The following is a 24,709-nucleotide window of genomic DNA, read 5'->3' as shown; positions in this document are numbered from 1 at the left end:
CTGGGAAGCCCTCAGTGAATGGGTTCCGAGCCCCTCAAGCCCCAGGCTTGCCACTGAGTATTGCTGGTGGCTCTTGAGTTTTCTGTCCCTACCACCGAACACACTAGGCTGCATCCAGGAACTCCTGGCCACCTACTCAGTGTGAAAAGATGACTCTCACCTAACATCTCCCCTTCCTTCAAAATTCTACCTCCCGAGTCCCATGCTCATACTGAACCATTTGGGGATCCTGAAGACACACACCTCTCCAGCACAGGGGGGCAGGTCCTCAGATGCCTGCACTGGGCATCACACCTAGATTCCAGCTGGCTCTATATCCCATATGCACCTGCACCACGAACACTGGGCCACGACCCTTTACAGGTTTTGCTTTTGCAACCTCCTCCACACAAAAAAGGGAGGCATTCTTATCTCCCCTTTGCCAATAAGGAAGCCGACTCACAGGGTAAAGTCATGTGCCCAGGCCACACGGGTAGGGCTGGATCTGAGTCCAAGTCTCAGATGAACAGAGAAAATGCAAAGAAGATTCAAATCACCCCAGTTCCCACAACCCAGCAACAATATATCTGTTAACATTTTGGTGGACATCCTTCCCTCCTGTGTTTATAGCTGAGGCATCAAACGGGTGAACCATGAGCCAGATCCACCCATTTTGTTGGCTTTCACCTCGCTGTGCAGCTCAGCATTTTGCATTTTGCAATTTAAAAAAAAAGACTTGATTATTAATATCACACACAAATGTGTAAATCCAGTGATCCTTTTGAAAAAGAGATCTGACCATCCCTGGCTCTTGTCTTTTCAAGGCAACAGTCAGCTGGCCACTTCACACGGGGCAAGCCTCTCCATTTTGCCACAAGCACCCCCCCTCCTTTCCTGTTATGCCTGCAAGGAGGTCCGTGTCCCTCATTTAGCTTACCTGACCCCCGTCAGGCTGACAACCTCTGCTCTAGGCATCTACAAAGGCTAGCATTTATCCAAAACCTACAACACATCAAGCACCAGTCAAATGTACTTGACACAGGTTAACTTCTTTAATTCTCATAGTAATGATATGAAGTAGGCACTGTTATTATGCCCATTTTACAGATGAGGCAGCTGGGGATCGGTTGCTCAAGACCATGGTGAGAAAGCGGCGAAGTCGGGATCGGAGCCCGGGCAGTCTGGCTCCAGAGTCTGCCTCTGACCCCGGAACTATATGTAGAGACACACACACTCAGCCCTGGGTTGAGGATCACATTCTATACCGATCCATATAGTCCACGATCATCTGCAGCAGAAAAACGAGAGTCACTAAAAAAATCAATATTTACCCCCCCAAAAATAGCAAGAGTAGACATTTGTTGCTTTTATCCACCCAGTTATCCTTCCTTTAAGGAACTTCCCTCTTCCTGGCAGTTCTGGTGGGGCTGTTCCTCCGCTCTCACCTGCCTCTGGACCAGGAGGTGGGGCATGTGATCCAGGCCTGACCAATCACAGTGTTCCTCCCATAATGTTGCAGGGATTGGTCCAGAGATGGGTACATGACCCAGGCCTAGCCAATCAGAGTCTTTCCCTGAGATTTTTTTTTCTTTTGGTAGGCTGTCTTTCCAAAGGCAAAGGTGATCCGAAATGAGACTGGTGCTGTCTGTGGCCGGGCTGGCTGCCCTATGGAGAAAACTCATCTAAGCCAGAGAAAGAAACAGCTCAGCTAGACTGAAAGAATGGGCAAGAGGATGAGAGAGAGAGAGAGACATCTTAAGTCTCTGGTACCCATATCCCCGGAGTCAACCACATCCCTGACTCTCCAGGAACTGAGCCAGTAAATTCCGGCTTAAGCTAGACTGAGTTATGTTTACTTAAAACCAAACGATGCTTGACTTCTACATCCTCATTATTTTCTTTAATGACTCACACTAGCCCCTCATCTGGACTCAGCATAATTTATTAACCGTTCAGTCCCTGATGGGTGTTTGACTCTACCCAAATTCCCCTATTACCAATCCTGTGCTTATCCTTTTCCAAGTGTGTGCAATTATCTCACGAGAGGCAGTTTCTAGACATGAACTTGAGTATCACAATATGTTCAGATGCCCTTGACCTCCATCCCTGCCTTTGGCTTACATGTCATGGACTGTCCCCCAGCTTCCCCCATCCCTCTGTGCCACAGGCTCCCAGTAAGTCTTGCAGCCAAACCTGGACAAGGAGTGATGGGGGACTGGGGGACATCAAGCATGTTTGTAAAGGCTCCTCCAGAGTCCCACTTGCAGCTGGGGTCTCACAGGCCAGAGCCTCAGTGGTCCCAAGATTCAGGGGCATTCCATCTGCCAGGCAGAGGCTCCCTTCCAGTTCCGAGTCATGAAAAAAAATTAGAAATCAGAGAAAATTATGAAAGGGAGGGACTTCAGAGATGATTCATCCCAGACACACACCGTGCCCACTGCCTGCCACATCCCAACCATCCCAGATGACTCCACCATGTACCCCACAAAGGTCAGGATCTTTGTCTCTCTTGGGTGGGTGCCAAGAATAGCATGTGGAATGTAGTGAATGTACACACATCTACTGGATGAAGGGATGGATGGAGGGAGGGAGGGAGGGAGGGAAGGAGGGAGGGGTGGAGGAATGGAGGGAGGAATGGAGGGATGGAGGGATGGAGGGAAGGATGGCTCTAGCTGTGCAGCCAAAGGCAGGTTCTTTAATACTCACTCTATTAAAACCCTCTCTCTCCAGGTCTCCGTTATCCTACATGTAAATGAGATCATTGAATTAGACCAGCCCTAAGCTCCTGCAAGCTCTCTTGCTCTCAAACCAACTGTGACCAACACAGATGAGGAATCCTGAGCTTTTGGGGCACAGAAAGCATCATCTACATGGTTTTACTACAATGGAATTCAAGTGCTGGGCCTTTCCTACCTCTCCCCTTTAATGGTGGGCAGGCCATTAAACTTCTTTCTAAATGTTTGAAGTCATGCTTGCATAAGTTCAGAGTGCAAATGAAGTCAGGCAGCACAGAGCTTGAATCTGAGCTTGCTTCTTCCTGGCTGTGTGACCTCGAGCAAGTAACTTACCCTCTCTGAACTCAATTTGCACATCTATTAAACAGAGATAGTAATACACTTTGTTGGGTTGTGGAAAAGATTAAGAAAAGATTAAATGAGAGGATTGGCAGCACTTAGAACAGTGCCTGGCATGTAGTGAGCACTCCATAAATGATGGTTGTTGTTGGTGGTTGTCTAAAGTCCCCTATGTCCGGGGACTGCCGTGTGTTGTCCTATAACCAACTGTGGACCAACTATGGACCTCCACGTAGCTCACATGGAAGAAGCAGAGCCTCATTTCAGGGAAAAGGGCTGATCCCAGGCCAGAAAGAGCTTCAGGAAGAGGCCTTTAAGGGGAGCCCTTCCCATCTTCATCCTTCTTCCTACCTGAAATTCAGGCACAATGGCTGGAAATCAGGCAGCCACTTTGAGCCATGGGGAGACCTTGAGGATAGAGGTAAAAAATTAGAGGGAGCCTGGATGCCCGATTCTCAGGCTTCTGTGAGAACAGCCCTATATTCCCTACCTCAGGCTTCATTCTCATAAGAGGTAAATATACCTCTAATTTCTTTAACCCATTGTTATTTGGGTTTTCTATTTCACATAAAGAAACTGAATTCGGTCTGCCCCCATTTTGCAGATGACAAAAAACAAGTGTCAGATGGGAGAAATTCTCACAGCTAGCCAGCACTGAGTTGGGGTTTGAATCAAGGTCTCTACAGTTCCCCTGCTATTGATTCTACCCACTGCCACCCACAATGGTCCCTCCCTCCCAGACTACCTGCACACAAGCTGTTAGACGTGACCAGGGCTAGGGGGACAGAGGGAAGGGCGATGCAATCATAGAAGGTTTCACGGAGAAAGTGGCATTGGAGTTGAGTCTTAAAGAATGAGTTAGTGATAATAACTGAACCATTTGACCAGCCCTTCAGACAGAACGGGAAGCCCCAGATGCCAGCCTGTGGTCCCGGGCAAAGTACATCCACTGGGCCTGGCGGCAGCATTAGAACATATTTCAAGGGCCCCCAAGACCATCCTCAGATTCAGTGATTCACCTGGAGGACTCACAGAACTCAGCCCACAGCCTTACCTACAACTATGATCTGTTACAGCAAAAGGGTACAAACAAACCCAGTCAAATCACCTGGGGTGAGGTCCACAGGAAACCCGGCATGGGGGTCCAAGAATCCTCTCCTGCTGGAGTCACGCAGGAGCCACTAAGTCCTCCAGTAGCAAAATGTGCAAATGCATGTGAGATGCTGTCAACCAGGGAAGCTCAGCAGAGACTCAGTGCCCAGGGTTCTTTATTGGGAGCTGGTCATGGATGCACCCTCTGTCCAGCATACTGCACGCTTCCAGATTTCCAGAAAGAAAGCAAGGGTTCAGCATGACCCACGGCGTTTGCACAGTTTAAGCTCAGCAAGCCACTCTCATCAGAGAATAGCAGGAATCCTCTGGAAACCCAAGTTCCCAGACCCGAGGCGAAGGCCAAACCTGCAAACAGGCCTTGTAAAGGATCACCGTCCCAGTCCTGCTGGGTCAACTTTTCTGCACAGGGAATGACACCTTCCTCCCCGTTTCTGTTTTTGAAGTGACCCAGGAAATGGGCTGTTGTGCCTCAGACCCAAATGTGTAGAGAAAAATCTATTTCCTCTGGAGACCACTTCAACAGGTTTCCTAGAGAATGACCTTGAGTTATGCAAGAGCCCAAGGGCAGAAGGGGGGCTGCTTCCAAGAGTCCTGAGAGCACAAGACTGACAGGAGGTAGGCCTGACTTCTGGCCCTAGGATGGCCACTAATCCAAGTTGGTCAAGCATGTTCCAGAAATGAGCCTCAGTTTTCACTTCAATGACATGAAGGCATTGGATTTCACCTGTACTGGTGAGCTTGTGCTGCGTAACAAACCACCCCCCAAATTGGTAGCTTAAAACAGCAAACTTCTGTTATTTCTCACAGTTCCATGGGACAGCCATGTGGGTTGGACTCCACTTAGTGGTCCTTCTCTTGGTGTTCCCTGGACTCACTCATGAGGCTGCAACAGGACGCAGTCAGGATAGCTGGGCTTTTCTCTGTGTGGCCTCCCACCCTCCAGCAGGCTAGCCCAGGCTGGTTCTCACAGCAGCTGGGCAGGCAGGTGGCCAGAGACAGACACAGCCCAGTCCAGATTCAATGGGAAGAGAAATAGACTCCACCTCTTGAGGGGAGGAGGGGCAGCGTAACCATGCAAAGGTGTGTGCACACAGGGAAGGGTGGAAAGTGTAGCCAACTTTGGCATCAACCATACTACTTCTCCTATGTTCCTTTTATTCATTCACTTATTCATTCATTGCTTTTACCAGACATGAAGACATGGAGGTGAACTTGTCCTCATGGGGCCTCCAGACTGGTAGGGAAACAGACGAATAAATCCATGTGTGACACACAGTTACACAGAGTGAGCATTTTTTAAATAGATATTTCTTTACACAACACTTTTTTCCACAAAGAAATTGGATCAACCTGCTGGAAAAGGCACAAGCATTAAATTGGGAATTTTAACCAGAAAGAAAACTAAAACCAAAAGGAAAAGAAGATAGTGTTCATTAAGCACCCACTATGTCCCAAGCATCTTAAGCACATTCTTTCCACCCCCTTTTCTATAACCCTGAGGTGAGGATTATTATTCTCCCTTTAAAATTTTTTTTTATTTATTTATTAGAGACAGAGAGAGCACAAGAGGTGGGGGCGAGGGGGGGGAGCCAGAGAGGTTAGTAGGCTCCCCACTGAGCAGGAAGCCCAATGCAGGGCTCCATCTCCAGGACTCTGGGATCATGACCTGAGCCAAAGGCAGCTGCTTAACTGACTGAGCCCCCAGGCACCCCTCTTATTCCCCTTTTATAGGTAAGCAAACTGAGGCTGGCTGCAGATAAGTGACCTTGCTGGAGTTCTCACAGGACCCAAGTGGCAGAGCTGAGAGCCACACAGCTGAGTCTGGCCCCAAAGTTCATGTGTTACAGTGGAACAGTTGTAAAGGAGCTTCGGATTTGACTATGAGTTTCCTAGCAGCCTGGGGGAAAAGAGAAACTAAACATACTGCCAATTGGTCACTAGACAGGAAAGAGCCAGGCATGTCATCAAAGGGAAGCAAAGCCTTTCCTAGCACTGAATCCATTTTCTTTTTCCCAAGGCTGAGGAGATGGAAGAGAGCTTGTAGGGCAGAATCTTTGGGGCCCCGTTGTCCAAGGGTGACCCTTCAGCTGACATCTGGGGACGTTGGTAAGTAAATGCCCGACGTTCCCTGGAGAAGGCTGTGTCCCCCAGCAGCCATCATTCTCTGCACGCGTGTGTGCGCATGCGCGCCCGTGGTGTGCCACTCTGTCTCACTTTCTCTTTTTATCCCCCCAATCCCTCCCTTTGTTTGTCTCCGTTGTCTCTAAATCTCCCTAGCCCGCACCCAAAAATGCAGAGTCCCTGCTACACGAAATTCTGCCAGTTTTAGGAAGTGCTGCTTTGTCAAGAGCCTACACACCAGATCCTAGCAGACAGGACTTCCTCCCCACACGGGGCTGGGCGGGGCGACCCGGAAGGGGCCTGATGTAGCTGAGGTGACACCTCTCTGCCTGGCCAGCTCGAGCAGCAGCTGGCTCAGCGGGCGACAGGAGCACAGGCCACCCTTCCTCAGGGCCTCAGAATGGACTTGTGCCACCCAGGTAAGCACCTGGGGCCAACCTCTCTGGGCCTCAGTTTCCTCTTCTGTAAGATGGGGACAATTGTGCTTGCTTTGCAGGACCCTGGGAGGAATCAATATGTAAATAGATATAAGGTGGGAAAGGCAGAAGCATGCAATGAATGTTTATGAGCTCAGGCTGGGGGCCAAGCTGTGCTCCAGGGGCTGGGAGTGCAGTGAACAAAGCAGGCCCTGTCCCTGCTCCCATGAGCTCACGCTCTAGCGGGGGAGACTGTCAGGAAAGGTATTAATGTAATATGTCAGGAGGTGACAAGCAGGAGGAAGAACAGTCAAGGAGGGTAAGGATGATGGAGAGGTGCTGGAGAAGGCCTCAGAAGGAGGCACCATTTGGGCAGAGACCTGGAGGGGGGAGGGAGTGATCTATATGGGTTTCTGGGGAAGGAATATTCCAGGGGGAAGGGACAGCAGTGCAAGAGCTGAGGATGATAATGTTGGTGACAATGGCTGTCTGGGTGGCACAAGGGTCCTCAAGCTCCTGTCTGGCCTTTGAGGATGGGGAGGCCGAGGGCAAGCCTAGAGCGCTGGTGGAGGCCAGGGAGGAGCAGCGGAGACCCTCCCCAGTGAACAGAAGCATGTCCGGGGGAAAGAGGAGAGGTGTCTACGCAGCTGGTAGGGGAGACAACAGGATCCTGCTGCGTTTCTGCAAGGCAGGGAGAAGAGGGACAAAGCCTCTGTGCCCTGCAACCAGAATATCCCAGCATTGCCTGGAGATCCAGGAGACGAGGCTGCCGGGAGCTGTCCAGTCCCCAAGCTTCAGATGACATCGACCCCGGTTAGCAAGAGAACCCTTTCTTCCAACAAAACCGAAGGCAGAGCCGTGTGACCCCGCCCCCCAGCCTCCCTGGCTCCGCGGGCTCTGGGGAACACACAGAACCACCCATCCCTTCAACCCCGTTTGGGCTTTTGGTGGCAGGTGGCTCACAGACTGGACGGGCTCCGTGATATGTCATAGGTGGCGACCAGAAGGCAAGAGGGGACCCAGTGAGGAGTAGCACCTGGCTCCAGGTCACTCGCCAGATGGGAGGTGATAGGAGACGCTGAAGTCACGGAGCCCACACTGCCTGTCTTCCCACCGCTATTACTTTGCTCTCACAGCCCGAGGTCCTTCAGAACAGGGAGGGTCGTCTCCATAAAGAGGTGAAGTGGACGAGAGGGCTGACTCGCCTGTTAGTGGCCAGGGACGTGAACCTGAGAGGAAAGAGAGCAGGGGTCAGCCCGGGCTGTGGGAGGCGCCGGGACACCAAGAAGGTGGGCCGCCGCTTAGCTTTAGGCTGGCCCTGGGTGGGAGTGGGTTGAGGAAGGTCAATGCAGGTGGTCTGCTGGGAGATTTGAGATCTCCATGGATTGGGTCATTCATTCATTCATTCACTCATGCTGCAAACAGTCCTCCGGTGTGCAGGTCCTGTGCTGGCTGAGCGGTGCTGGGACAGTGGGGACCCAGCTGTTGGGGGAGCTGCTGGTCCAGGATGCGGGGGGATGGGGAGACAGATCCTGCAGACAATGACCCAGGGCAGATGAGGAAGCGACTTCTTCCACCTGGGGGGGGGACAAGCTGGGAAAACTTCCTGGAGGAGTCAGAGGGAGGGAAGGAAGGTCATCCCCCATTGTCCAGAGTGGGTCTTAATCAAAGCTCCTCCCCAGCCAGGTGACTTCCCTCTCTGAGCTCAGATTCATCATCCATAAGGGCCCCTCCACCCCCAGCCTGAGCTGGGAAAGTGGGGAATGAGTGGGGGGTGGGACTCACCCCACCTGGCTGGGGGCCCAGCTCTGCACCAACCCACCAGTGGTCATGATGGGCCTTTTATCCTCTGTGGGCTCTGCTTCCTCACCTCTGCCGTAGATAGGATGGGGCCGGGCTCCCCCAGGACAACCTGGCCTCCTCCAGCTTGTCCTGCAGAGAAGCAGATCAAGCCCCCTCCCCCAGGGCCTGCTGGGAAGCTGAGAGGTCCAGGCAGCAAAGCCCCTACGTGACCAAAGACAACAACTTGGGGTTGGTGCAGCGAGGCTAGGGTGCAGTTAAAAATAGAGACAGCTTGGCTCTGGGGGTGGGGAGGAAGCCACACGGACACCCACAGAGCCTCAGGGGCTGGGGCGGAGCCGCTCCGCCAGACACCCCCTCCTGCCTGGGTGCCCCTCACGCGGAGACTCTGAGGCGCCTCTGCCCCCTGGGGGGGGCCCCAGGAGAGCACCCTCCTCTCGCCCTGGAAAGCGGAAGCAAGGCCAGCTGTCCTGGAAGCCAGGCTGCAAGCAGAATGATTTCTAAAAATATGATGGGAAAGAGGAAGGACAAAGGGGAAGCAGGGAGGAGTTGGGGAGGTGGTCGGGGTGGGCCCCCGGGCACTCCCCGCAGCCTGGGCACGGGTGCAGAGGGCAACCACAGCCTGCAGCAGGCGTGGGCTCAGTTGTCCAAAACTGGCCCTTGTGAGGCCTGAAAATTAGAGTCAAGCTGAGGAGTCAAGAGAGTTCATGGTGGTGGCTATTGTCCTTCTCATGTTATTATTGTTTGTGTTTTATCACTATTGTCATCAAAACCCGTTCTCACTGGTTTGGGGTGGTATCTCATTGTGGTTTTGATTTGTATTTCCCCGATGGCAAGTGATGCAGAGCATTGGGGAGACTGGGTGAGAGGCACTAAGGAGGGCACTTGATGGGATGAGCACTGGATGTTATACTATATTTGGCAAATCAAACTTCAATAAAAACAAATAGAAAAAAAAAAACAAAACACCTCCCCTAAGCTGCTCCAGGGCTTAAAACACCAGCATCGCCTGGCTGGGAATCAGAAATGGCCCTCTCACTCTACGTCCCTGTCACCCTCCACTCACTCTGTGTCCTTGGCACCCTCCCCGAACCATCTGGACCCTCTGCGCTGAAATGCGGAGGAACCCCAGCTTTGAGACAGGTGAAGGGTCCGAAGGCCCCACGCTCCACAGGACAGTTGCAACAGCGCCGGGGCCACCTGTTGGGGTCAGAATCCTGTCAAGGTAACAGGGCCCTGGGAGGATTCATGGACACATCCGTCAAGCCACAGAAGAAGCCCTATGGAGACGGAATGCCAACAGCCCCTCCTCCCTGCCCCGCCATCCTGCCGTCCTGAGGACACGTGGGCCTGTACCTGTGCCTCTGTCCCCCCAGCTCTAGGAAGTTGGCTTTGTTTTCTCTCTCACCCCCCAGAAAGGGAAAGAGGAACAAACCGCAGGCATCATTCCACATCCGGCCTTCATTCTCAAACAGGGAGCCACGGTCAGCATTTCCATGTCAGGACAACCAGGGCTAGTGTCTGATGGGGTTTCAATGATTTGCATGAAAATATCTGGCATCAGACCATCATCAGCATCACGGGTGTGGCCTCGGAGTCCTAGCTGGGCCTGGGGGTGACTCCCAGCTCCACCACCTTCCAGCTGTGTCACTTGACCTCTCTGAGCCTCGGATACCTCATCTATAGAATGAGACCAGATGTTCCTTCCTCCAGAGCTGTCATCAGGATCAGACGGGATAGACAGAAGACGGCAAGAGCCTGGAGCGCCTAGTAGGTGCTCGAGCAGCGAGCCACCCCCTAAGGGACAGTGCGGCTTGTTTGTTGAGCAAGATCTTGGAGCTGTCCACGAAGAACTGTCTCCAGAACTGCTGTGGGGACAGGAGGGACCCGAGGGAGAGGCCCAGACGCTGCACGGGAGGGCACCTAAGAGGGGATGAGCAGGAGCTACAAGGTGGAGGGGAGAAGGAAAGGCATTCCCGACGTGGGGAACAGCAAGCACACAGGCCCTAGGACCAGGCGCACTGGGAGCAACCAGAGGACTCCGGGAGGCCTCAGGCCCGGCACAGGATGGTGCAGTGTGAGCTGAGGATGGGGGCGAGCCCGTGGGATGAGTGGGCCCTATAGACCTGGGGTCTTGTCCCCAGAACAATGGGATGCTGTGGGAGACCAGATTGGAGGTGCAGAGGGGAGGCAGGGAAACACGGGGATGGCCTGCAGTCACCCAGGGCCTCACCTGTGGTCTGCGTGCAGGTGGGGCAGTGGGAAAAGGAGATGGACAGGGCATGGCTTGGCCGGGGGGAGACATGAGGGCGAGAAAGAGAAAGAGAGACAGCTGCGTGTCAACATGCCTCCTGGGCTCCTGGCCACTTCCAGGAGCTGCGAGGATTAAAAGGCATAATTTATGCTGTGCTGCTGGCATAAAGTAGGTGTATTTGATCTGAAGGGACCCTTGCGTTGTCTCCTGGTACAAGTGACACCAGGATCTTCCAGCCAGCCGAGCTCAGAGTTGCAGGGACAGAGATGAAAACACCCAAGTGGGTCACTAGGAGGAGGGTATGCAGAGCCTTTTATCATTTCTGGGTCCATGTCAGTGACCTTTGGGGACAGAACACTATCTAACAGTCATATCTTACATCCTGGTACACGGTGCCCCATCCGAGCAGGATATCGGCTCCAAGCTGACACCTCAGCTGCACCTTCCAGAAGCTGCTCCATTGCTCCATCAGGCCGGCAGCTTCTGGTGGTGAAGAGTCGGTGAGGACACTTCCCGGCCGGGGCTCTGTGGGAAGAAAGGGCCACTGCATGTCCAGAGTACGTGTGGCTTCCAGTCAAGATGGATCACTGGCACCAACACTGGGCCGGTTGGTCAGAGACTGGCTGAGGTCACCAGCCGGGTCATTCCATCTGCTTGGTGGAGCAGGCCCTCTCCTGTGGTGGGTGGTTGCTGGGGAACGTTAGTGTGCTTCACAAAAATTTTCACCCCCCAGGGACGCCTGGGGGGCTCAGTCGGTTAAGCATCTGACTCTCGATTTGGGCTCATGTCGTGATCTCAGGGTCGTGGGATCAAGCCCCACATTGGGCTCCATCCTCAGTGGGGAGTCTGCTTGAGATCCTCTCTCCCTCTCCCTCTGCCCTTTCTCTCTCTCAAATAAATAAATAAAATCTTAAAACAAAAAATCTTCCCCCTCCATGTCCACTCCTAGAGGACCATCCACTAGCTCTACCCCCAGACCTCTCTGCTCCTGATCTTCCAATCTTATGTCTTCTTTCCAGCCTCTGACTGAGAAGTCAAGCCATCCTCTCCTGGCCCTCGTTAACCTTAAAAAATAAAACTGCCGGTTCTTTTTACCAGCAAAGATGGGTTTATTCCAAAATAGTACAGAACTGTGATCCAGGATAAGCAAGCTACGGCCAAACCCCAGGCTAGTCCACAGAACAAAGGAGAAGAGGCTCTTTCATGGAACTCAGAGGAGTTGGAAAGGCTGCTATGAACAGTCCACTGGAGCTAACTGGGAGCTTGAGGCGAAGTGGCTCTTCATGGGCTGAGCTGTGACTTTCCCATTCCCTGGGCTGTTGCCGAGGGAAGAGAAAAGCTTCCTTCCTCCTGCTGGGAGAGTAAAGTAGGAGCTGAAATCTTTCCCACTTGCCAGGAGCATGTCCCCCACCTCCAACCCCCCCATTGCAGCTGGAGTTGAGGAGGAGTGGTAGTGTGTGAGAGCTCCCCCTGCTGGCCTTCGGGCTTCCTTATAAAAGACTTTTTTTTTTTTTTTTTTTTAATATTAATTTTCACACCACCTACGCCTGTGTATCCTTATTTGGCACCACTGCTCTTTGCCCATGAAGTGGATGAGCAGGTGCTCCTCCACGGTTCTGCCCTTGGGGGGATTTCTCATCTCTGTCTCTCCAGGACACCTTCGAACAGGACTGTGGTTCAATAGTTATCCAGTTTTTACTTAGCCCCAAACAGGAAGCCACTCATTCCGGAACCAAGTTCAGGTGTTTTGTTCCTTTGCTAGAAAGATCCCAAAGGACCTACCGATGTAGACATAGTGTGAGATGAGGGGCCTGGGTGACCTGTCCATGGTGCCCACTGGAGCCCTCTGGGTCTGTTCACTGTGGAGAGTGAATCACTTATGAAGGATTGTGCTCATTTGACTTTATGACTCAGTGGGTCACACAGACCCACCTTGACTGCTTGGCCAAGGCAGTCATTATCAATGTATCATTATTGTATATAGTTGCCCCAGCATTACAGGACCCTTTGTTCTGGAGACCCAGCTTCCCCTTCAGTCGACAGGGTCTGGGTCTGAATACTGGTAGAGGTCCATAAACTAGACAAAAGGTCTTGGCTTTTCACGAGTGGGCTGTCCTTTGGGAGGGGCATATCCTTGAGTGAGGCACCTCCATTTGGCTGAGTTAAGCTCCTGGGGAGGAACTCAGCTGTGACAGCAGCAAATCACCCCCCAACCCAACCCCCAGCCCCAAGAGAATGGGTGCCTTGGTCCTGAAGGGGAGAGCTGATGGCACAACATGGCACCCGTTATACAAGTGTTGGGTGCCCCCTGTATACTGAATACCTGCTTGGTGCCTCCCCATCTCCATACCCAGTTTCCATCACAAAGCCCAAGGTGGCTGCTCAGTCAATGAGAAGGAGGGGTAGGGAAAGGAGACCTTAATAGTCTCTCTGCTTTCATTTGGGAGAGATAATATCTGTCCTCGCAAAATCTTAAAGAAATGGGACCAGGTATTCCCTAGAGCTAGGACTTAAAGAGTTGGGGAGCAAGTGGACGGCAGACAGGAGAAGGCATCCCAGGGCGGAGAGCTGCAGAGGCCAAAGTGGGAAACAAGATTGAGAGACAGTTTGGGGACAGTGAGGAGCAGGCAGGCTGGACTCTCAGGTGCTTTCTGAGAATAGTGGGGAATAAGGCTGGGTAGGGAGGCCAGAACCAAATGAGAACCGTGTTTCTAAGTAATAGGGAGTCTGTGGAGATTTTTTGATCAGGTGAATGTTGTGGATGGAACAGGAAGCACGATGGGTTAGAGGTGGGTCAACTGACCCCAGGGTGGGAATTGTCATAGCACCTTTCACAGAATACCAGCACCCATGTGTCTCCTTTAATTCATTTCTAGGCAATGAGGAACAAACCCAGGCTTTGTAGCCTGCCCAATCCAAGTTCCTCTCTGGCTCAACAGCTTGTCCTGTTCAACCCTGGTCAGGCCACCTCATCTCTCTGAGCCTCAGTGTCTGGGGCAGGAACTATGAATGGTCTCCCTAAACCCAGTCTCCCCATCTTACGTAGTAAGGGTATCAGGACCATACTAAAAGCTCATTTCCTAGCTTCCCTTGAAGCTGGGTGTGGTCATATAGCTCCATCTGGCCAATGGCATGAGAGGCAAAATGATACACCACTTCCTGGTTGTGCAAATAAATAAGTGGATAAGTGATAAACAGGTGATCCAGGGAAAGAGTACATGAAAGTCCCAAGGAAGGATAAACGCAAGTATTTTGAGTACCGCCTATCTGTCGGGGTCTTTCTAGGGGCTGAGGATGCAGCAGTGAACAACGCTGAAGTGCCTGCTTCCGTGGTGCTGGGAGTATAATGCGTAAAACAGAAAATATGCAAATAGGGGCGCCTGGGTGGCTCAGTGGTTGAGCATCTGCTGCCTTAAGCTCAGGGCGTGATCCTGGGGTCCTGGGATTGAGTCCCACATTGCGACTCCCCACAGGGAGCCTGCTCCTCCCTCTACCTGTGTCTCTGCCTCTCTCTGTGTGTCTCTCATGAATAAATAAATAAAACCTTTTTTTTTGTTAAGATGCAAATAAACAAGATGGTTCCAGGGAGCCTGTACCCAGAAGGTACCAAGTTTGGTCGAACAGGAGGATGGAGGAAGGGCCTGCTTTTTAGGGGGTAGTCAGGGAAGGTCTCCTGGAGGAGGTGACATCTGGGCTAAAGCCTGGGTGACGAGGGCAAGGAAGCCATGGTTTTCTGGAGGGAAGAGGGCCCTGGGGAAGCAAGGGCTGGCCTGTGTGGCTGGAGCCGAGTGATGGAGGGGACAGTGGTGAATGGGCCAGTGACCGCAGCTTCTCTCTCCAGACCCAACGGAGCTGAGCAGCGGGGAGACAGAGGAGCTGCAGCGGATCAAGTGGCACCGGAAGCAGCTTCTGGAAGATATCCAGGTGTGTGCACACCCATGTTCATGCTGACATTCCCTCCAAGCACACCCACCCACGCACACACCCTCCCACAGCGCACACACCTCCCCACTCACCCCTGACCTGAGCCTGGTCGGACAGGGGGGCTGGACTCCAGCCCGCACCTGGCCTCAGCCCCGGCCCCCGGGAGTGGGGAGACCAGAATCCCAGGGGAGGATTCCCCACTGCCAGGCCCGGCTACCAGGATCCGGAGAGAGCCAGGAGCACGGGGGAGGGAGGAAGGGCAATAGGTGAGGCAGCTACTGTGTGCCGAGCCCCACCCGGTGCTCCATACGCTTCACGGCACAGCAGGCTCTACTCCCGTCAGCTCTCATCTCCACGCTGGGCCTTAGTTTCATCCCCCCTAAAATTTAAACCATTTCGTCAAGATAACACCGGTACGTGCCAAGCACTTGCTAATGCACCAGTTGCTCAGACGTTTCCTCATCGGATTCTTAGCAACCCCCGAGGCAGGCCCGGGTTCTGTTCCTGGAAATGTGCTGAGCTCAGTCCTACCCCTGGGCCTTTGCATCACACACATGCGTCCACATGTCCACACACACGCAGAACTCAAAATCCCATTGTCTGGGACTCTCCCAAGCTCTCTCTGTGGCACCTCCTTCTCATTACGTCATTGTCAGCTCGAGTGCCGCCTCCTAAAGACTGCCCTGACCCCCCCTGGCTGTGGCTAGGACCCCACCCCTACCCCCCACCCCTATATACCTGAGAAAGCAGAAGATACAAAGTCATTCACTCAGCAACTATTTTACTGAGACCTACCATGTGCCAGGCTCTCCTTATACCATAACTCAGATCATTTTATTTTTCTTTTTTATTTGAGTATAATCGACACACAATGTTCCATTATCTTCAGGTACCACATGGTGATTGGACAAGCCCGTCCCTTACACTGTGCTTGCTCGAGTGTAGCTACTCTGATCTTTTTTGCTCAGTCATATCATTTGCCCATGACCACCATGATCCCAACCCCACCATGAAAGCTTGGGTTTCTCTTGCCCACCACCATATCCCCAGCTCAATAGTCAGAGCACAGTAGGTGCTCAATTAATACTTGCAAGTGAATCATGGGGAAGCTGCTCAGTGATTTGGCCAAGATCACATGGACAGATGCTGACTGGGCTCAGGTATCGTCTCCAGGCCCCACGCTGCCCCTGGGGTCCCGGACAAGCCTGGGGATCACTCTCACCCCAGAGATTCCAGTGGAAGATGAGGAAGGGCTGGGTGGGCTTTAGGGGCTCTTGCCAGGTGCTCATGGTGCAGCCTTGAAGGGGAAGCTGGACAGGTGCCCCTCTGCTGTCTGCCCAGTGGTCATGGTTGGCGGAATTAGAGGGTCCTCTGCCCCCGGAGGTTTAAGAGGCATGGGGAAGACATGGACTTGGAATGAGGCCTTGGACATGTCACTTCACCACCCTGTACTTCAGTGTCCTCTTCGGGAAATCCCACTGGGTCCCTGAGAAGGGGGCCTTACTGACTGGCACCCTGGTATACCCATAACTCCTGGCACAGAGCGAGTACCAAGTCAAGGGCAAACGACAGAGTAAATGGATGGGGAATGGAAGCCAGAGAGGAGTTGGGGCCTGGTCTGAGGTGGGGAGTTCGAGCCCCTTGACTCGGGAGGCAGTAGGGAACCACAGAGGGAGTTGGGAAAGGGTGGGCTCCAAGCTATGCTTCAGGAAGCTGGCACCTGGTGGAGGAGGGCTTGTCGAGTGGGTTCTGTTAAAGGGCAGACGACCTCACAGCTGCAGAGGGGAAATCGAAGGCTGGAAATAGAGTGGGGCGAAAGGTGGGCCTTGGGGACTGCCTCCCCCAAGACAGGAGCCTGCGGAAATTGGGTATAAACAGGCAACAGGTTGGCATGGGATTGTGAGGATAAGAAACATCTGGGAAAGGGATCTACAGAGATAGGGTCTCTCAGTGGAGTCAGGGGTCATGCCCAGCGGTGGAAGTGGTTGTGAGGGGGTCAGGAATCCCCTTCCGCCCCAGCCTCCGTCCCTGACTCTCCTACCCTTCGTGCCCCCTGCCACCCCACAGAAGCTGAAAGATGAGATCGCAGATGTATTTGCCCAGATTGACTGCTTCGAGACCACGGAGGAGAGGTGAGGGGCTAGGCCAGGGGCCCCTGGGAAGCTGCCACACACCAGGAACCAGCATGAGGAAGCAAGGGCCATGCCCTGGTGAAGTCAGAGGTCCGCCTGGAGGAGGAGGCGGTGGAGACAGGATGGAACAGGGAGGGCCCTAGACTCCACCACGTGGTCTGGGCTGGTCTGCACTTCCAGCAGCCCCCTCTCTTGGGAGATACCTCCTCCCTCAACCCCTCCACACAGAGTCTCTCCCAACCCACCCTGACCCAGACCGTGATCAATCGTCAGCCAGGAGTATCATGAGAGCTCAGCCCTGAGGATGAGGAGGAAGAGCCAAGGCCTCACGGGGTCAGAGCCTGGCCCATGGCAAGGCCAAGGCTGGAGCACCTCACCACCCCCCCTAGGGTGCCATCCACTGCCCCTCCTATGGGGAGAGTCCCACTGGCTCTGTGACCTGGGGTGGGTCCCTGACCCCCAGTTGGGCCTCAGTTTCCCCACTTGTGGGGCACCTTGATGGCTTAGTCAGTGAAGCGTCTGCCTTCAGCTCAGGTCATGATCCCAGGATCCAGGGATGGAGCTCCACGTTGGGCTCCCCACTCAGTGGGGAGTCTGTTTCTCCCTCTCTCTCTGCCTCTCCTCCCCCACTGGTGCTCTCTCGCAGTCTCTCTCTCAAAAAAAGAGAGAGACAACTCTGGTCCCTACGTAATTCCCTAAGGCCCCAGGCACTGACTCCTACATATGTGTCTCAGGAAATCACACCCTGCTCCTGCCACCCCCTGGTCTCCAATGCCTCTGGTCACCATTCCAGCCCGACACCCCTCACATGCACGCAGGCAAACATGGGCACGCGCATGGCTGCCCTGCATCTCCAGGTGCTCTGTTCCGGCTCCAGCAACAGCATCACACTTACGCAGCACCTACCACCGAGCTGTTTTGAACTCTTGAACCTCTCAACAATGCTGGGAGGCATGGGATGGTGTCGTCCCCATTTTAGAGATGAAAAAACTAAGTCCCCTGAGATAAAGTGATTTGCCTGATGTGGCTCAGCTAACAAAGCAGTGCAGCAGGATTTGCACCAGGAGCCTGGCCCCAGAGCCTGTGCCCTCACCCCCAGCCTCCCTGTAATCCTGCCCCCACTTGGAGCACAGGGGCCCTTTGAATGCTTTCCCTGGTGGGCAACTCTGGGTTCCCAGGGCCCATGGGAAGAGTCTGGTTTAGTAGCTCTGGGAGGGGCCCGGACTCTGCATGTCTCAAGCTCTCCGGGTGCAAGGACCCCACTTGGAGGTTCTTGGGGGAAGCTGGCTCTAGTTGAGAAAAGCATCCTTGGGCATTGACGGGGAGCCCTGGGGTCCTAGGGGCAGTCCAGACTGACATCTTTGTGTCTGCAGCCGGTTGGCCCAGAAGGAGAAGGAGCTGTGCATCGGGCGTAAGAAGTTCAACATGGATCCCATGAAGGTAGGCAGTTGAGGGGGACTCGGGGGTCATGGGGCTGGGGGAGATGCGTGCTGGACCCCTTCTCAATGTCCTCCTGTTGCCCTCAACTGACCATTACCCGCCTTACAAATGAGGAAACTGAGGCCCAGCCGAGCCCGGTACCCCGTCCAGTGTCCACAGCCTGTCATGGCTGAAGGGCTATCACCCCAAAACATAGCATGAGGTGGGAGCCAGGAGGACGTGGGCACATTCTGTGAAGCTCACCAACCTGGAGTCTCCTGGCCGAGCCTCTGCTTCCTCCTTTGTGAGTCGGTCTTTGGACAGTGGGGCCCTGAGATTCTGGGGCTCAGTGCCCCGAAGTGTCTTCCAGCCTCTCTGCTGGGGGCAACCAGTCTGGGGGCGCGGGCAGGGAGCATGGAGGGTTCAGGGCTTGGCCCCTGCTCGGCCCTCCCTCCCCCACCCAGCGAGGTGGCAGCCAGTTCCCTTCCTGCTGGAACAAAGACCAGAGGAAGCCAGAGCTGACACACAGAGGTGGGGTCAGGGCAGCCAAGGGGTCCCTGGAAATTTACTGCTCTGGCTGAGACGGCTGCCTCTTCCTCATCAAGTGACACAGGCTCACAGGGTCACACACCCATGTGCCTTCTGCAGCCTCAAGACCATCACACGGAATACACACGTGCACGCAGGTGGATGTGTGCACACGGGCCACCAGAGCACCGGGAGGGGCCCCTGAGGGGTCCCCAAGACCCTCTGCCAGTCACTGAGAGGCCCCCCAAACCTGGCCCCTCTTCTCCCAGCAACGTCTTCCCTGAGTCAAGCGGGACACGAAAGGGCCCTCACTGAAAACCAGAGCCCAACCCCCCCAAACTCCCAAAATTAGAAGGACCGATTCTGAGTGCCTGAGCTGGGGAGGAGAGGTGTTAGTGACATCATCAAGTCAGAAAAGCAGCTTCATGTATAAAGGGAAGGAAAGTTGTCACAATGGACACTGTCTCCCTCTGAAAGTTGCCACAATGGACACTGTCTTCCTCCCTCCCCATTGTGGGACCTGGCAATTTCCTCTCCCTTTGATTTAGCTGGGTTTTTTTTTTTTCTAGTTTTTATACAATGGACATAGATTACTTGTGAGAAAAAAAAAAGAAACACTATTTTTAAATAGATGAGTATTAAGGGGACAAAAGAAGTGTCTGAATCATTGACTCTTAAAATTATAAATTCATGGAATCATTGAAGCATATAATCCAAGAGTTCAGACTGAAGGAGACCTGGGGAGCATGTGGTGTGAACCTGGCTCATTGCTGAAATGCTGTCTCTCTTCGCATGCCTCTAGTGGCGGGGAACTCACCACCATACAAAGGCAGCGTCTACTAAGGAGGGACACAAAGTCTCAGAACAGTCGGGGCCAATGTCAGGATGCCAGGCCCCTGTACCCCACCCACCGCCTGGCCCCCTCCCTTCCTCCCCTCAGGCCAGCTGCTGTGTGGGGGCTGATGGTGGGCTCTGTGCATCTCCTTCCAGGGCATCCAGTACCTCATCGAGCACAAACTGCTGACCCCCGATGTCCAGGAGATCGCCCAGTTCCTGTATAAGGGTGAGGGCCTCAATAAGACAGCCATCGGCACCTATCTGGGGGAGAGGTAAGGTGGGGCATGGCCTCAGGGGGATAGGGATGAGGGTGTGCAGGTGCACACAGGTGAGTGTGTGTGTGTGTGTGTGTGTGTGTGCAGGTAAATGAGGGAGTGAGTTATGTTAGGGAAGTCATAACTGTTGGACTTGAGCCGGCTAACTGATCACTCCCTCCACCTCCAAGCCTGACTTCCTTCCTTTCTTTATTCACCCATTTGTTCAATGAATAAATATTTTTTAGTATCTGCTGTGTGCCAGGCAGTGTCCAATCCCCAGATTTATATTAGTGAACAAGGCAAAAACTCCTGCCCTCAGGGAGAAGCATTCTAGTGAGAAAGACAGATCCCAAACTATGTAATGTATGTTAGAAAATTGTAAGTTCTGTGGAATGCGAATAAAGCAGGGAAGGGAGATGAGAAGCATGGGGAATGGCAGGTCATGGACTGTGACTTTAAAAACTGTGGATAGGAAGGGTCTCATGGAGAAAGTGATGTTGGAGGCTTAAAAGAGGCGAGCAGTGAAGACATCTGGGGGAGGAGCATTCCAGACAAAGGGAACAGCAGGTACAAAGGCCCTGGGGCAGAAGCATGCTCAAGGAATAGCAGGCTGGTGAGATTAGAAGAGGCCAAGGGAGGGAAGAAGTAGTAGGTGACAAGGTAGGGCCGCATGGGTGGGTTCTGGGCAGAGAAATGGTGAGCAAGGACCCCTTTGGCTGTTGAGAATGGCAGGTGGGCTACAGGTGACAAGGGGGGAGCTAGTGTAACAGCCCTTCTCCCAGGCCGGCCCCCCAGTGAACACATTCCTTCTCCTAAGAGAGCGAGAGATGCAGGTGGCAAAAAAGGATGGAGCTTCCAGATTTGACCTGGGAAGAGGGAAGGAAGAGATAGGAGCAGGCATGGTCGGTCTCTCCGTTTTACAGCTGAGGACACTGGGCCTCGGGGAGGTCCTCCAGGCAGGAAGTGACGCAGCGCAGGCTGCTGCAGAGCGGGAGCTCCCCTCGGAGTGAGAACGGGGCTGGCGAGCCATGGGGGCCTGGGGGGTGGGATGATGTGGGATCAGAGGGTGTGAATGGACTGGAAGGTGCTGGATCAGGAAGGAGGACCAGAGGAGGGTCCAGCAAGTTCCCAAGTGCCTGTGCCCTCCTTCCTGCCCTCTCCAGGGATCCCTTCAACCTGCAGGTCCTCCAGGCCTTCGTGGACTGCCACGAGTTTGCCAACCTCAACCTTGTGCAGGCCCTCAGGTGAGTGGTCCAGAGAGGAGTGGGGAGCAGCTGGGGAGGAGCAGCCTGGGAGTATGGGGGGATGAGGGGGATCAGGAGAGGAGAGCTGGGCAGGGGGCAGCTGAGAGGGGGGCAGCCTGGGGGTCGGGGGGATCAGGAGAGGAGACCCAGGCAGGGGGCAGCTGGGGAGGCAGGGGGATCAGAAGCCACACAGGTTAGTGGCACAAACACAGCATCAGGAGCCAAAAGGAGGAAGCAAGGAGCAGGAACTCTTGCTGAGCGCAGCCACCCCGCGGGCTGAGGTCAGGCGGCTCATGGGTGTGCCTCCCGGGTGCCCCTCGGGTTATTACATTGCGTCATTATAGCCTAACAATCGTGCTGTTACTGCTACTTCCGCCCACCCCACACTCTTGAGCTCAGTGTTTTGTGTATTTTATTAATACAGCGTAGTAGGTCTTCCCTTTACTATTACATATTAAACTCTGGAGCCGGACTGCCCGGCTCATATCCCAGCTCTATGACTCACCCCTGGGGCAAGTCTCACACACAAACACACACACACACACACACACACACACAAACTCTCTGTCCCTCAGTTTCTTCATCTGTAAAATGGAAATAATAAAAATACCAAATTAGGGGCACCTGGGTAACACAGTCAGTTGGACATCCAACTCTTGGGTTCAGCCCAGGTCATGATCTCAGAGTCCTGAGATTGAGCCCCACATCGGGCTCTGCACTCAGCAGGGAGTCTGCTTCTCCCTCTCTCTCTGCCTCTCTACCCCGTTCATGTTCTTGTTTGTGTGCTCTCTCGCTCTCTCTCATCAAATAAATAAATAAAAATCTTTTTAAATAAATAACTAATAATAATAATAATAATAGTACCAAATCCATAGGGCTTTAGAACCAAACAGAAAGGACTTAGAATTGGCTTAGCAAGTCTTACTGCTATAGGTCATGCCTGGAAAATCAGCTCCTGAACCGGGGCATTTGACCTGGGCTTTGAAGGATGAATAGGAGTTTGCAAGGCAGAAAAGGAAGAAGCCACCACCATCCAAGCAATGTGGCCTTCCCTCCAATTCCCATTCTCTTTAAGGGAGAGGGGGAGGTGGTTGGGAGTCTCCAATATCCATTCCTTCCTTCTTTTCACTCATTACCAAGCAGCCCATGAGTGCCCTGGGCCGGGATGAGACCTAGCTGGAGATGTGAGGGGAGCAGCACAGAAAGTCCTTGCCCTTGAGGAGCTAAGTTTGAAGCTCTGGAAGTGCTTAGGTTTGAAGAACAGGAAGTCCAGGCAGGGGGTGGCACCTGCCCAATAGTCCCCAGTCAGATCCCAGGGCAGACAGAGGCCCCCCCGGACGAGGCAGAGGGGACCACAAAGGGTGCTCGGTCCTAGACGGGCAGAGGGGAGCACACACTCCACTCCTGTAGTTGTTTTTTTTTTTTTTAAGCTTTATTTATTTATTTATTTATTTATTTATTTATTTATTTATGAGAGACACACAGAGAGAGGCAGAGACACAGGCAGAGGAAGAAGCAGACTCCCTGCAGGGAGCCCAAATGGGACTCGATCCCAGGACCCCGGGATCACAACCTGAGCCCAAGGCAGACGCTCTATCGCTGAGCCACCCAGCTGCCCCACTCCTGCACTTTGAAAGCAAGGGCACCTCCCCGTGAGCCTAGCGACAGCGACAGACTCTCCCATTTAGAGGATAAAGACCAAAGCTCAGAGAGACAGAGCAGCTTCCCTGGGGTCCCCGGACCCCATAGCCCGGAGATCTGCACCCGCCCCACCTCCCACAGCCCCCTTCCTCCCCCAGACAGTTCCTGTGGAGCTTCCGGCTGCCAGGCGAGGCCCAGAAGATCGACCGGATGATGGAGACGTTTGCCACCCGCTACTGCCTCTGCAACCCAGGCGTCTTCCAGTCCACAGGTGACCGTGTGGGAGGGGACCGAGGGCCACGGGACCCCTCGGGATCTGTAGGCACCATGGCCACCCCCCCCTGGGGTCTCCCCACCCTCCACCCCAAGCATCCAGACCGTGGGAGCCCAGACTTCTTCACTGACAAGGCCCTCTGCTGGGTGCTTGTCAGGCAGAGCTGCCTCGGGGCACGGTCCTTGGGAGAGGAGGCAGGAAATAATGCACAGGACCCCCGTCTGAGGGCAGCGATGGGGGGGTCGCAGATCCAGGACGGCTTCCTAGAGGCAGTGGGGGCTCACCAGGGCTTTAAAGGATGAATAGGAGTTCTCCAGGAGGTCAAGGTGGAGAAAGGACCTTTCAGGCAGGAGTTTCCATCTGAGCAAAGACCAGAAGCAGGAAACACTCTGGGCAGGACATCGGGAGCCCAGGGTATAGAGAGACATCAACAAAGATGAGTACCCCAGACCACCACCCGGCCCCCAGCAGGGCGGGCAAGAAGTCATCACGGCAGGCTTGTCCTGGCCTCCCTCTGTACCTGAAGTTACCATGGCAACAATAACGAATTCCATTCATTGAGCACTACCTGTGTGCCATTCACCTGTGCAAAGGCAGGTCATCCTTGCATCCACTCTGAGGTCAGCGATGTTCCCCTCTCTGCATGTAATACCGACTCAGAGGAGAGACGTGGCTTGTCCATGGCTCTGCGACCGTAGTCGGGTCCTACCTTGTAGTTATAAATAAATTGGGGGTGTGCTTGTCACCATCTGTCACCTCCACTAGCCTAAATACCCCATGGGGTAGGGACCATATCAAATCTATTCACCAACGAAGCCCTAGTCCACGGCACTTCACGGGGACCCAGTAAATATGTGCAGAAGGGACGGAATTTTAAAGCCCCCAGTTTGAATCACATTCTAACGATATGATGTTTGCGACCTCGGGCATATAACAGGAACTTCTTGTGCCCCAGTTTCCTGCTCTGTAAGATGGGGTTAGTCACAGGGTCTCAGGGGGGCTGGGGAGCTCAGCCTAGTACAGGCACCAGCCACTGTTAGATTGTTCCAGTGGGTATCACTGTTTTCAGAGGTAGGATCATCGATGTTCTAGGGCGTGAAGATACTTCAAGCTCAACCTAATAATGTCACAGATGGAGAAGCTGAGGAGGTCAGGTACTTTCTCAAGGGCCACCAGACAGTTGGGGACACAGCTGGACCTGGCTGGCTCGGGACCCAAGGCCTAAAAATGCCCCCAGAGGAGCAATCCCCCCCCCTCCCAAGTGCTCAACCCAGGCTCATCCCTCCCTGGGTGAGGTCTGAAGACTGGAACGGTGCGGGGGGGGGGGGGGGGGGGGTGGAGGCCTGGGCCCCAGGAGCTCCGCCACGCCGGTGAGATTGCCAAGCAGCATGTGACTAAGCCTTGAACAGTGTAGCCAACAATAAATGTCCTCCGAGTTCTGAGGAGGCAGAGAACAGAGTGGGCAGGGAGGCTGGGAGGACTGGGGAGAGGCTGGAGCTGGAGCAGGAAGGGGAGGGTTGACATGGGGAGCAAAGGGAAGGGGCCTGCGTGCCTGGCAGGGGGCCCCACCACCACCCCGGCAGGAGCCAAAGTGCAGGCGGGGAGGCGTGGGAGGGGCTCAGGACCGTGGCAGGTGGCAGACCAGGTCTGTTTGGAGCAGGGAGGCCTGTGACACTGGGGAGGAGGCCGGGCCTCG

At 53.9% G+C, this 24,709-nt stretch overlaps 1 protein-coding gene across 2 annotated transcripts in view; it reads left to right on the top strand.

Moving 5' to 3' along the window:
- The first annotated feature begins 6,511 nt into the window (after positions 1-6,511).
- The window catches only part of CYTH4 (cytohesin 4), a 30,738-nt gene continuing 12,540 nt past the window's right edge, over positions 6,512-24,709 (top strand). The window contains exons 1-7 of one of the 2 annotated variants that reach the window (XM_038550659.1): positions 6,512-6,706; positions 14,599-14,681; positions 16,749-16,813; positions 18,187-18,253; positions 19,751-19,869; positions 21,018-21,098; positions 22,898-23,010. In XM_038550659.1, the coding sequence (XP_038406587.1) occupies positions 6,688-6,706; positions 14,599-14,681; positions 16,749-16,813; positions 18,187-18,253; positions 19,751-19,869; positions 21,018-21,098; positions 22,898-23,010 (547 nt within the window). In that variant the 5' untranslated portion in view covers positions 6,512-6,687. The remainder of the gene's footprint in view (positions 6,707-14,598; positions 14,682-16,748; positions 16,814-18,186; positions 18,254-19,750; positions 19,870-21,017; positions 21,099-22,897; positions 23,011-24,709) is intronic. The other variant, XM_038550660.1, reaches the window with a different exon arrangement.

This window comes from Canis lupus, chromosome 10, assembly GCF_011100685.1.
Source record: "Canis lupus familiaris isolate Mischka breed German Shepherd chromosome 10, alternate assembly UU_Cfam_GSD_1.0, whole genome shotgun sequence".
NCBI classification, from domain to species: Eukaryota; Metazoa; Chordata; class Mammalia; order Carnivora; family Canidae; genus Canis; species Canis lupus.
This window is presented reverse-complemented; position numbering and strand designations above follow the sequence as displayed.